We start from the raw sequence: 12,558 nt of genomic DNA on the forward strand, positions 1-12,558 counted from the left end.
CTCCTTTGGATCATGGAGTACTTGGAGGCATAGACCCCAGAAGGAAACAGTTTTAGGAAGAGGGTTGGCCCTAGAGACCAAGTCCCTATTCTTTGTAGGTTGCCGACCCCAGTGCCTTCTGCCTGTTGCCTCAACATAATGCAGAAGATGTCTTTTCCAGAACCTTTCCATAAACTTCTGTCCCCCTCCCTGAACCTGGAAGAACTTGGTATCTGGGGAGTCCTGGTCACCCTGCCCAATCACCTGGTATCTCAGGGCAGCCCCCTAGTTTTGCCGGGCAGTGAGGATGGGGATGAAGAGAGAGGGAACTGGCCTTTCTTCCCTACCTTCCTCACTATCCGCATAGGCAGCTATACTCATCATCACCTTCTCTGGGCCCAGCACTGGGCTAGGCCTGAGAGACAGAGCTCATGGTCAAAAATGAACAGCTCAAAGCAAAATAAGTCCGAGAAAAATACCATATGATTTCACTCATGTATGGAATTTAAGAAACAAATGATCATAGAGGAAAGAGAGAGGCAAACCAAGAAACATACAGAGAACTGAAGGTTGGGTGGGGGGGTGGAACAGGTGACTTGTTAAGGAGTACACTTGTCATAAGGAGCACAGGGTGATGTGTGGAAGTGCTGAAGCCCTATATTGTACACCTGAAACTAATATTACATTGTATGTTAACCAGAATGTAAACAAAAACACTTAAAAAATGAACGGCTCAACAAACTGGCAAGAGAGCTCAAGAAGCCCGGGAGGTGGAAAGCAGGAGTCCTCCTTGAAGAATGACCTGGAGGTGAAGACTTAAGAGATACATAGGAGAGACCTCGGCAGAGAGATCAGCATGGGCTAAGGTCCTGAGGCTGAAGAGAACATGATATATGAGGAATGAAGCAGTCTGGCCCTAGACAAAGCTGAGGAAATCCTGCAGGGTCTTACAGACCCTGGAGAAAGCTCTTGAGATGGAAGTTGGGCCCTGGTCTAATAATAAGAACAGTAATAATAGCCAACATTTATTCAGAGTCTGCTCTGTGCCCTGCAGAGTTGTAAGAGCCTTTCGTGTATTACTGTTGAATCCTCATGGTGTTCTTGTGAAATAAGCACATCTTTAATCTCCATTTTATAGATGATGTCCAAAGCCAACACGTTGTAAGTCTCGTTGCAAGACTTACTGGGTACTGCCTACTCTTTGCTCTGGCAGCCCAGCTCAGTAGAGAAATAGAAGTTAATTTGTCACCAGCCTTGGCTTCATCCAGGTAGCCCTGGCACTTTACCAGTGAGGAAGTTCTGCTGGGAGAGGAGCACAACCTGGTCCAGGAGCAGAGGAAGGCCAGCAAAGCTTCCTCTGACTTCTTGAGCAGCCCTTGGGACAGAGTTGGAGGAAAGCGGCAGAGAAAGAGGACCAAACTTGATGCCAGCCAGTTGGGGGAGGTAGAGTGAAAGAGGCAAACGTTTTCTCAGAGAGCTGTCCAAGAGTGAAGTGCTTTGCAAGTGTGCAAGCAGAGATGCCCTAGAGATGACTGTGAACTCCCACGAGTATGGACCATCTGGAATGAAACAGAACTACTACATGACCTTGGCACTCCACCTTTCCGAACCCTGTCTAGGAAATGAGGATGTTAGGAATGAGCTTGTGCATCACGTGGGAAGTTGGATGATTATGTTATAAGATCACTTTGAGTCTCTGACTCTTCTTAAGTGTGAGCCTTGGTCCTCACCCAGGACACTGGGAGAAGAATGAAAGGCTGTGGCCATCTACTCATGAGTAAATACAGCATCATCAGGGGTGAGAGGAGAGAGTTGAGATGCGGGAGGCCTCAGAATCCCAGAGAATGCATGCATGTGAGCATGTAGCTGCCTCCCAGGAGCCATTAAGTGCTGTGCTCTGGAGCCAGGCCGCAGCATACAAACTCCGGCTCTGCCATTCATGAACTATGACGGCCTTGGGAGCGTCCCTTGACCTCTCTGCCCATGTTTCCTCATCTGAAACATGGAAAATAACAATAACACTTCGTGGGTTATCCCATGGATTAAGTAAATTTGTATCCAGAACTAAGCTCTTAGCACCATGCCTGGTTCGTGGTAAGTGCTCAGTAAATATCAGTCATCACTCCCAGGGAAAGAGGTTGTGAACCCCTACATAAGCATCTGTACCCCCAGTAAATGCTTTTCTGAATTGTCTCTCTCTGCCTGTAAGACTGGCACCCTGGCTCTGAGCTGAGGAGGTAGAGAGCCCACACGTACTGCTGGGCCTGATAGCTTTCTCAATTCCCCAGTGGAGGTGTTATCTCCTCCCGGCACAACCACTTCCTTTTCTGAGAAATGAGCACATCTGTCAGGCTTAGCTTCTGAGAACTAATGGTGAGGGAGGAGGCGGGGGAGGAGAAGCTAGCAGCTGACAGGGGCAGAGTTGGAAAAGGATTAACTTGAAGTTTGCTGTGAGGATGTCTCCAAATATTCCCTAAAGCCCAAATGGCTTGAGCCCCCCCCCCCACCCCCATGACACCCACTTCAGCCAGTAACACGGAGGTCACCCTGCTTTACTAAGTGCTTTCATCTCCTGATCTTACCACCACTGCCTTGGAGGGTCAGTAGGAGAAACTGAGGCTCCAAAGTCAAGAGGTTTGCTGTGGTGCCCACAGCCGGGCTAGATGGACTGGCGTTGCCCTAGCACAGTGTGGTCACCCATCTCTGCCTCTGCCCTAACTGGGCTGTCTCTCTAAATTGCCCACATCCAAATCCGCCCCCACCCCCAGTGGAGGAGAGAGGGCTGTGTTCCTTTCACATTGCTGAGGCCAACAGCTCCCCCCGGGAAAGCCAAGGGAAGTGGATTCCAACCACAAACCTCACTTCTTCCGAGTCTCCGCCTGCACCTCCCTGCCAAGAGAGTGATAAGGCCTCTCCATGTGCCCCATCCCCCCTTCCTGCCATCTCCCAGGGATCTCCTAACAAGGCCTCATTTATCTATCTGGCAGGCATATATCAGCCTTTCCCTCAGGGAAACTGAGGCTAGCAGCAGAAAGTGACTCTGCAAGTGACTCATGGCCTGCCCGTGGGCCATGACAAGGCCAAGGCAAGGTACAGAGCTGATGTACAGCACTGGCACTTTCCCCGGGCTGCAAGGAGCCCCTTCCTCTTCTCCACCTACCTCTTTCCCAAAATAACCAAGCAGGAAGGAAGTGGTGGGCCTGGGCCATCCAGAGTCACCCTAGAGGAAGGAAGGGCCCGTCTGGCACAAGCACTTGTTCCCCCCACTGAAGCCAGGACGGAAGGGTTTCACTTTCCCTCCTGGTCTTCGTCACATCCTTTTCCTGTGGCACCCAGTTCCTCTCAGCTGGCTGGGGGCCAGAGCTCATTCATTCAGCTAGTGGCCTCGGGCAACCTTCCCCCTCCTAGAGGAACTCAGGCTGTAGCCCTGGCCCGGAATATGGGGTTTGCTGCTGCATATACTGGACCTTGCCGCTGACTTCCCTACATACCCTCTTTGAGCAGGTCTCTTGGTATCTCTGAACCTCAGTTTTTACCCAGGTGTAGGCCAGGGTCCTCCAGTATGAGAAGTGCATGCACCTGGCCCACTATGGGGCCTTGAAAAGTATCATCCTTTTGAAAGTGAACACAGTCCTTTTTGGAGGTTGGAAGCAGACACTAGAGCCAGACTGCCGGTACAGGCAACCCTGTCACTGTGTGACCTCAGGCAAGTCACAGATGATCTGAGGGCTGCAGGTCCATGAGCGGTATGATGGGTTAACAGCAGTGCCCACTGCCCAGCAGTGCGAGACACTTCAGTGAACTGATCTTCCGTAAGGGCTAAGAAGAAGAGTGCTTTCCTTGCAGGGTAAGTGCTCAGGAAGCATCTGCTGCCACTGCCACTGTGTAGGTTAGGTTCTCTGTGGGTAGGGACAGCAGGGACTGAGATGGCAGGATCAGACATCAGAATGAGCAAGAGGTCAGAACTCAGACAAATCCCCAGTCCTACCATTTCCTAGATAGAGGGTGGGTGACCTCGGAAACGTCCATCTTCACATCTGTAGAACAAGGCCATTGATAAATGTTAGGGGGTTACATGAAAATAGTCCTTCATTTAAATGTTCATCTAAAACAGATTCATTTAGGGGCACCTGGGTGGCTCAGTTGGTTGATCGTCTGACTCTTGATTTCAGTTCAGGTCAGGATCTCAGGGTTGTGAGATGGAGCTCCGCAGCCCAGCATCGGGCTCTGTGCTCAGCAGGGACTGGGCTTGAAATTCTCTCCCTCTGCACCGCCACCCCTCCCCCCGCTCCCGCCCTATTTGTGTGCACTAGCATGCTCTCTCAAGTAAATAAATTTCCACAAAAAAAATTTTAGGGGTGCCTGGGTGGCTCAGTTGGTTAAACGACTGCCTTCGGCTCAGGTCATGATCCTGGAGTCCCGAGATCAAGTCCTACATTGGGCTCCCTGCTCTGCTTCTCCCTCTTCCCTTCACCCCACTCTGCTCTCTTTCCCTCTCTCTCTCTAGTAAATAAATAAAATATTTAAATAAATTATAAAAAATAAAATAGATTTATTTAGGGGGTACCTGGCTGGCTCAGTCAGTAGAGCATGCGACTCTTGATCTTGGGGCTGTGAGTTCAGGCCCCATGTTGGGCATAGAGCTTACTTAAAAAAAATTACAGGGGCACCTGGCTGGCTCAGTAGGTGGAACGTGTGACTCCTGACTTCAAGGTTGTGAGTTTGAGTTCCATGTCGGGTGTGAGATTACTTAAAAATAAAATCCTTTTTAAAAGTTATAAAATAGATTCATTAAGAATGGCACCTGCTGTGCTCCAGGTACAGCATCAGGTTCTAGAGATACAAGGAACAAAACCAGACACAGTCTAGTGGGGGAGATAGGACAAAAAAATCACTCAAATGAATGTGGTTATACATGGAATCAGGGCATATGGCCTAGTCAAGGTTAAAGTGCTTTAGCTCAGTGCTCAGCACAACTAAAGCATTCAAGTGTGTAATGAAGGTCAGTTGCCATAATAGCTCTTGTTATTATATTATTATTATTTAGCAAGTGAGGATCCTGGGCTTCTCAAGGTCACATTAGGAAGCAGCATGGAAACCAAGGTGAGAGAGAAGGGTGGGCATCAGAGGACTGATCAGACTCAAGTAAGCACTGTGCTTCAGCCCCTGGCAGGTGGGGGGCGGGGCTGCCTTAGGGGAATTGTTGTGGCCTGCATTCTTCAGTTGGCCTCTGGGCGGAGATCTAACTTTAATCCTCCTGTGCCTGTCTGGATGGGCCTGGCTTCAGACATGGGTCAGACTTGGTCCCTGCCTACACTGAGCCCCCAGACTGAGCGGGGGAACCGACACACCAATTGGCCTCAGTTCAGGGACACTTTGCCTCCTACTCTCACCTCAGGGCCTTTGCACTTGTTGCTACTGCGAAACATGCTCTTTTTTACCCAAGATTTTTGATCCTCCCTTAGCCACTGCCACCTTGACTTTCAGCTCTCCGCTCAAACCTCACTTCCCTGGAGAGACCTTTTCGGACCACTCCTCCCTTATCGGTCCCTCCCAGGTGTTCCCAGGTGTTCCCAGGTGTTCTCTATCACCTCCCCATGACTTACTGTCTTCAAACCCCATCATCTCTGAAATTGTCTTGTTCCGTATTTTCTCTGCTTCCCGCTAGGACTGTGTTTCTCAACCTGTTTTTCTTATCCCCACCCCACCCCCAGGGCATCTTTTTCTACATTCTTGTCCTAATTGCCTTCCCATGACACTTGAATACCACAGCTGTACTCTGTATCTCTTTATGTGCTGTGGCCCCATGGAACACCACAAACCACTGTAGTGTCCAGGAATTTTTTGCTTTGCCCCACTGGAGGAGATCGCCCTCCATGGAGAGCGTGCAGACTGGAGCGTAAGCTCTGAAAAAGCAAATCTTGTTCGTCTTGTTCACTGCTGTGTCTTCAGTGCTGGGCTCGGAGCAGGGTTTGCACTCCAGAAATATTTATGGTGTGAGTGAGAGTCCAAAACCCTGCAAGCACAAAGGAGACACTCATTGTAGAGTCTCATAAGCTGAGGAGGGATTGGTACCGAGGAAGATGATGTGGGGAGGGTGACCAGTTAGAGGACACACAGGGGTGAGGAACACTTTGGAGTATGTCATGTCAGTCCATTCCGTGTATGTGGCCAGGACTGTTTGTTGGAGGCAGGACCTTGAGAGTGGTCCCACCCTAGGTTTTTCGTGGGGACCCTGGTTCTTGGCTTCCCCCACCCCCGAGGGGCCCTTATGTCAGATCAGAAGGCAATTCCGAGTCCAAGCTCAACCACAGTTCAGCTGTGTGAAACTATAGAATAGACAGGTGGGTTGGCCTTAATAACTTGTGGGGTCTGCCTGACTGGGGGTCCCTGATCCTGCCATGGAGGTCATTAGCCATTGTCTCCAGTGGCCCTGAAAACCCCTGCATGGATCATCCCATGTCAGCAGTCACAACCTCAGGCCTAGGTCTCCTGAAAGCCTCTGTGACATCAGAGACTTTCCTGCAACCCACCCTTAGGATCTCACCCCCCTGCCCACCATGCCAGCTCTGGCTGAAACTAGTGGGAACCATTGAAGAGCACTGGGGCTTATCTCTGCTTTTCCAGAACTGGGCTGCCCTGTAATGCTGTTTATTTATCCAGGGCAACTCCCCACTGAGAAAATGGCTGTTTGTTTCCAAGTGTGTCGTGTGAACCTTGAGCTAAATATACCCACACCACTGCCTCCCCAGCACCCGCCCCGGAATAGCACACCCCATTTTGCTCATGTTCTGTCTGCAAAAGTAGTCCCCAGAATCCACAGCCTCTGGAAACTGTACTCCCCTCTTCCCCAGGAGGAGGAGCTCCTGAAGAGGAGATGAAGTTCGTCCTGGCCAGGAATGCGCGAGTCAGGGGCTGGGCAGGTCAGAGTCTTGTTCTCTATGACACCGAATTGAGAATGTTCCCTCCACCCTGGAATGACTGTTCCTGGACAGTGAGTGCTTTGTGCCCTTGCAGGGACAGGGCCTGTTTACTCCAACTCAGCCCCAGAGAGGAAAGTTTCCTGTGGCTGCCAGCCGTCTACTTTAGGAAAGTTCCCATCAAGGGAGCCAGGCCTCTCCCACTTTGGCTGCAACCCCAGTGTCCCTGGTTTCTTGTGAGACATTGGGCCCCTTGGGATAGCCAGGTCTTTCTGGCCTTGGTCTCACTTCTTCCATGCTCCCAGTAGTCCAGGACTCGCCCCCATTGTGGATCCATCTTTTTTGTTATTCCATTTCGGCCTACTTTACTTAGGACCAGAAAAAATTGTAACTCTTAGAAGAATTATCTTATGGTGTCCGCCAGCACCCAGGCTAGCCAGGATGAAGGGGGAAAGATAGGGAATCATATCCACACCAGCGGCGCCTGGGCAGCAACAAGCCCAAAGAGTTAGGTGGCCGGCTGCTGCCACACCCCTGCCCTTCTCTCCCTAGACCCAAGGCTCCCTCTCAGCCCCACCCCACATCCCTCTTCCTAGAATCCATTTTATTTTTTTTTTAAGATTATTTTTATTTATTTGACAGAGAGAGACACAGCAAGAGAGGGAACACATGCAGGGGCAGAGAGAGAGGGTGGGGGGAAGCAGGCTCCCCACTGAAAAGGGAGCCCGATGCGGGGCTCATTCCCAGGATCCTGGGATCATGACCTGAGCCGAAGGGAGATGCTTAACGACTGAGCCACCCAGGTGCTCCCCTAGAATCCATTTTAGCCCTTTTGACAGGACAGATCATCCCAGCCCCACCACATAGGGAAGTATCCTGCTATAGCATACATCCTTTGGAACAGAGCAGCCCTGGGTTCTGATCCCAGCTCTGCTGCCTATTAGCTGGGGGACTGGTCTTCCCTATGCAGTGTGACAGTGGGGCTCAGATCTACCTGGTGAAGGTGATGGGTAACTGCCTGGCACTTGGCAGACTTGCAGTACCTTCACTCGACTCGTATGTTTGTTGAGCACCAGCATGTGCCAGACACTGTTCCAGGCACGGAGCATACAGAGACAAGACAGGATCTCTGCGCTTGTCAAGCCACGCCTAGTGCAGGAGACAAAACAAAAACAAAGTGTCAAATGTGGTTATAAAAAGTGCTGGGAAGAAAAATAAAACAAGGTAGAGAGAGATGAGGATGGGTATCATTTTAGAAGAGGTGACCAAAGCAGGCCTCCCACGGAGATGACATTTGAGCAGATTCAGGAGCGAAATGGGGGAGAGTGAGTGAAGCAGGTGGTGATCTGGGGTCAAGTGCACCAGGGCGCGAGAACAGCGAGCTCCTGAGCAGATGTTCGAGGAAAAGCAAGGAGGCCGGTGTGATGAGTGTGCAGTGGGGAAGGAGGGGGCAGGTCCCTCTTGACCTCACTGGCCATGGTCAGGAGTGGGGACTTCATTCAACATGTGATAGGAAGCCTGGGGAAGGCTGAGAGCGTGGGATGAGATGGGAAGGAGAGATGTGGTCGGAATAGAGGGGCTTTTTCTGGTGTTTCTTTCCGCAATACCTGGTAAACATTCTGGTAAGGGCTCTGGCTTACTGCTGCTGCCTCCCTAATGGCTTAATAAATATTGAGGAGTGTTTGAGTCATCGTGGCCATTCAGTGCGCATGGCATTCTGCTAGGTACCAGGGATGTGAGCAGAAATGACACTGGCTTTCTAAGTGCAAGGCAAAGCTGTTGGAGGACTTTTAAGCCCAGGCATGCCGTGGTCTGATCTATGGACTTTAAAAATCCTCCATGTGGAGCGTGAACTGAGTGGGTTAATAAGACCAAAAGCAGGGCCAGGCAGGTCTCACAGTGAGCAGACTGGCCTGGTGGAACTTGGAAACAACTGGAGATGGCAGGTGTTGTCTGAGGGAACAGCCACCCCTCAGCCAGTTGGGACCAGGTGGAAATGAGGACGCATGGGCTCTGTGTTCATTCATCTGTGATCCATTCACACTCTAGACACACACGCTCCCTAGGCCCAGGGGTTCCTGGTCTGTAAATGGGGAGAGACGGCCTGCACTGCAGCATTTTTGGGAGAACTAAAGGACAAATGGGGTGCGAAGCTTACCCATTAAAGGGTGCTGCAGCCCTCCTCTCCCTGCCCCACAGGCTGGCTCCTCCCTAGGCTGCGTAGTTTAAGCCACAGCCCCACCTTCCCCATATCCTGTGCGTCCCTCCTGACTCTCCTCAGTGCTGAGGGCTGTTGCTCACCTCCTTTTGGGCCCCAAGTCACACCTGGGTGGAGGGGGTGGGGGGGGGCAGGGACTTGGCCTCACAAACCCCATCCCATCCCAGTCCTGCATCAGAATAGCTGTCCCTCTACTCTGCCCTCTCTGTGTACCCATCAACCGGCCCTCCATTCTCCAGGGGGAGAAGGAGCCGCAGGCCAGTAGTGTCCAGACCTGGCCTGCCCTTGAATCGCTGGGAATTTAGCCCTGTCCCCTCTCCCTCCCTGCCTCAGTCCCATCACAGGAAGGCTAAGGCCTAATGGTTCTACAGTATGCACAGACTCAGTTCCGTGCTCTCGGCTTCCAGACCACACACGGGTCAGCTCTCGCTAACCTAACCTCCTGTCGCTTCCCTTCCCCAGCCTCTTTCCCACTGCAGGTTCTCCAGTAGCACTTTTTAGCTTGCTCACCTTGGACAAAGCCCTTCCCAGCTTTGTACCGCTACCTCAGCAATAATGAACATTGACCGTCCCCAGCAGGGTGGCGGGGACGAGGGTGGCCTTGAACCCTTTATCTGGCCCAGAGTGGGCATAGATGGCTTTAGTTTTTCAGATTATCACTGCAGGGACACTTGGGTGGCTCTATTGGTTAAGCCTCTGCCTTCAACTCAGGTCATGATCCCAGGGTTCTGGGTCCCTGCTGGGCAGAGAAGCCTGCTTCTCCCTCTCCACTCCCTCTGCTTGTGTTCCCTCTCTCACTGTCTCTCTCTCTCTCTCAAATAAATAAAATCAATCTTTTTTTTTTATTTTTATTAACATAAAATGTATTATTTGGGGGCGCCTGGGTGGCTCAGTGGGTTAAGGCCTCTGCCTTCGGCTCGGGTCATGATCCCAGGATCCTGGGATCAAGCCCCGCATCGGGCTCTCTGCTCGGCGGGGAGCCTGCTTCCTCCTCTCTCTCAGCCTGCTTCTCTGCCTACTTGTGATCTCTGTCTGTCAAATAAATAAAAAACTAAAAGTCTTAAAAAAAAAAGTATTATTTGACACAAGGGTATAGGTCTGTGAATCACCTAAAATCAGTCTTTAAATAAATAAAAATAAAAATCTTCAAATCACCATTGCATGCAGGTGGCCAGGCCCCTTCTCCCACCCACCCACATTACTGACAGAGGACTCAAACAGCACCCTCCTTTCTCTTCTCTCCACTGCAGGACACTTTCGTGGAACTCTACGGTAACAATGCAGCAGCCGAGAGCCGGAAGGGCCAGGAGCGCTTCAACCGCTGGTTCCTGACAGGCATGACTGTGGCTGGCGTGGTTCTGCTGGGCTCACTCTTCAGTCGGAAATGACCAGACACTGACCACCCACTTACCCTCCCACCCTTGCCCTGCCCCCACCACATCCCTTTGTCCAGCCACCATTGCCACCAGGAGAACCACTACATGCCATCTATGGCCACCTACCCATAACAGGGTTGGGCTTAGACCTGGTCCCCTGCAGTTAGTTTTCTAGAATCTACCATGCTTCTGTGAGAGCTGCCTTCCCTACACGTCAGTTCTCCTGGCCTCAGAACCCACAAGGTTTCCCCAAAATCTGCCCCATGGAAGCTGGCAGGTGTGGGGGTGTTTGTAGCTGGGAGTTGGAGGGCCCTGCCTGATTGGTGGAAGCCCCCGACCCCTTAGCCTCCCCAAGAATGCTTTCCTGCCAGGGAGCTGGTGAGTTTTCTGACCTTTTTCCCCAGAAGGAGAGACTAGATTGCCTTCGTTTTGATGTTTGTGGCCTCAGAATTGATCATTCCCTTCCCCTCCCAGGACCTAGGCACCCCTCCCTTCTATCCCCACTTTCCCAAGAGCCACTTAGGGACCACTTCTGACTAATTAGGGATTCAAGCTGCTTGGAATAAAGAAATAAGGACCAGGACCCCCTCCCCACCTCTGGCCTGGCCAGAGTCCCTGACCCCAACCCCCATGTCCTCCAGAAGCCTCTGGCTAGAGGCCAGCCCCACCCCGGAAGGAGGGGGCTGTAGCTGCAGGAAGCGCCCCATGCCAAAGCTGGGGTGGCCCTTGCAGTTTAGCACCACCCCACTTCCTTTCCCTTTCCCCTTCCTTGGCTCCCATGACCGTGACTGAGGGACCAACTGGGCCCAAGGCAGGTGCCTCAGAGCTGTTGATGGCCTCAGCTGTCTCACTTCCTGCAAGAAGATCAGCCTGTGGCATCTTTGCCTTGGGCTGTCACCCATGGAGTCTAGGGATTTGGGGGGCCTTGGCCCAGAGGTGAAGGGGAGCTACAGGGAGCAGCTGCGGAAGCCCTAGAGTCTTCCCTACCTCAGGCAGGAAGGGCAGGAGGGAGACCCTGATGCACAGGATGAAGGTGAGGGTGGCAGGAGGGGCCAGTCCTACCTGGCCAGATGTGTGCTCCACCCCCATTCAGCCTGGGCTGCAGGGCTGCCAAGGTCAGAGTGGCCTGGCCCGGTGTCCTTCAGGCCTCCCTCTCCTCTACTCCACCCATGGCCGCCTGTCTCATCCCTGGGGGTCCCGGCCTACCCCTGGCCATCCCGGGCTCTCTGCTGTACATATTCGAGACTAGTTTTTATTCCTTGTGAAGATGATATACTATTTTTGTTAAGCGTGTCTGTATTTATGTGTGAGGAGCTGCTGGCTTGCTGTGCGTGTGCACGTGGAGAGCTGGTGCCCGGAGACTGAACGGCCTGATGCTCCCTCCCCTGCCCTGGTCTGGGGAAGCCAGCTGGGGGTCCTGGCTCCTGAGGGGCACCTGTCCCCCCCAGCCCCCATCCCACACTTGTTCCAGCTCTTTGAAATAGTCTGTGTGAAGGTGAAAGTGCAGTTCGGTAATAAACTGTGTTGACTCAGTGAGCAAAGGGCCTGGGCTCTTGTGTGCCCCGGGCTGGGGAAGGAGGGGCTGTGCGGCTGGCTGCACGTGCTGCGGGGGAGCTGGGCACCACTGCTGGCTCTGCTGCCCTCAGGAGAGGCCTTGGACAAGTCCCTTCTTCAGTCTGGGCCTGAAGTTCTCCACCTGCTCACTGATGGGGTTTTTTTGAGCACCTGCTGTGTGCTGAGCACTGGGGCGTGTGTGAACAGGATGGACACAGTCCCTGCCCTCGGGAACTGACATTCTGGGGGAACAGCCACTTGGCAAGTGTTTACTGAGCCCTGCTCTGCCCAGGCACACTCCTAGGGACTGGTGACCCTGCAGTGAACAAAGCTCTTCCTTTATGGAACTCCCATTCTTGGGGAAACACACAAATACAAGGATGGGTCTAGCCATTGGAGGGCAAAGGTGGAAGCCGGGTGACCATGAGGAAAGAATGGCAAGACTGACGAAGGACTTAGTGGGAAGGAGGTAGGAAGGAGTCAGACTTGAGGTAACTTTTTTTTTTAAAGA

General features: G+C 52.2%; 1 protein-coding gene across 1 annotated transcript in view; it reads left to right on the top strand.

Annotated features, from left to right (window-relative positions):
* Positions 1 to 12,029, top strand: part of LOC111141775 (BCL2 like 1) — a 50,699-nt gene extending 38,670 nt beyond the window's left edge. Inside the window, exon 3 of the mRNA XM_022494582.1 lies at positions 10,368 to 12,029. Within this exon, the coding sequence (XP_022350290.1) occupies positions 10,368 to 10,505 (138 nt within the window). The 3' untranslated portion in view covers positions 10,506 to 12,029. The remainder of the gene's footprint in view (positions 1 to 10,367) is intronic.
* Positions 12,030 to 12,558: the final 529 nt, after the last annotated feature.

This window comes from Enhydra lutris, unplaced genomic scaffold, assembly GCF_002288905.1.
Source record: "Enhydra lutris kenyoni isolate GAN:26980312 unplaced genomic scaffold, ASM228890v2 scaffoldscaffold6, whole genome shotgun sequence".
NCBI classification, from domain to species: Eukaryota; Metazoa; Chordata; class Mammalia; order Carnivora; family Mustelidae; genus Enhydra; species Enhydra lutris.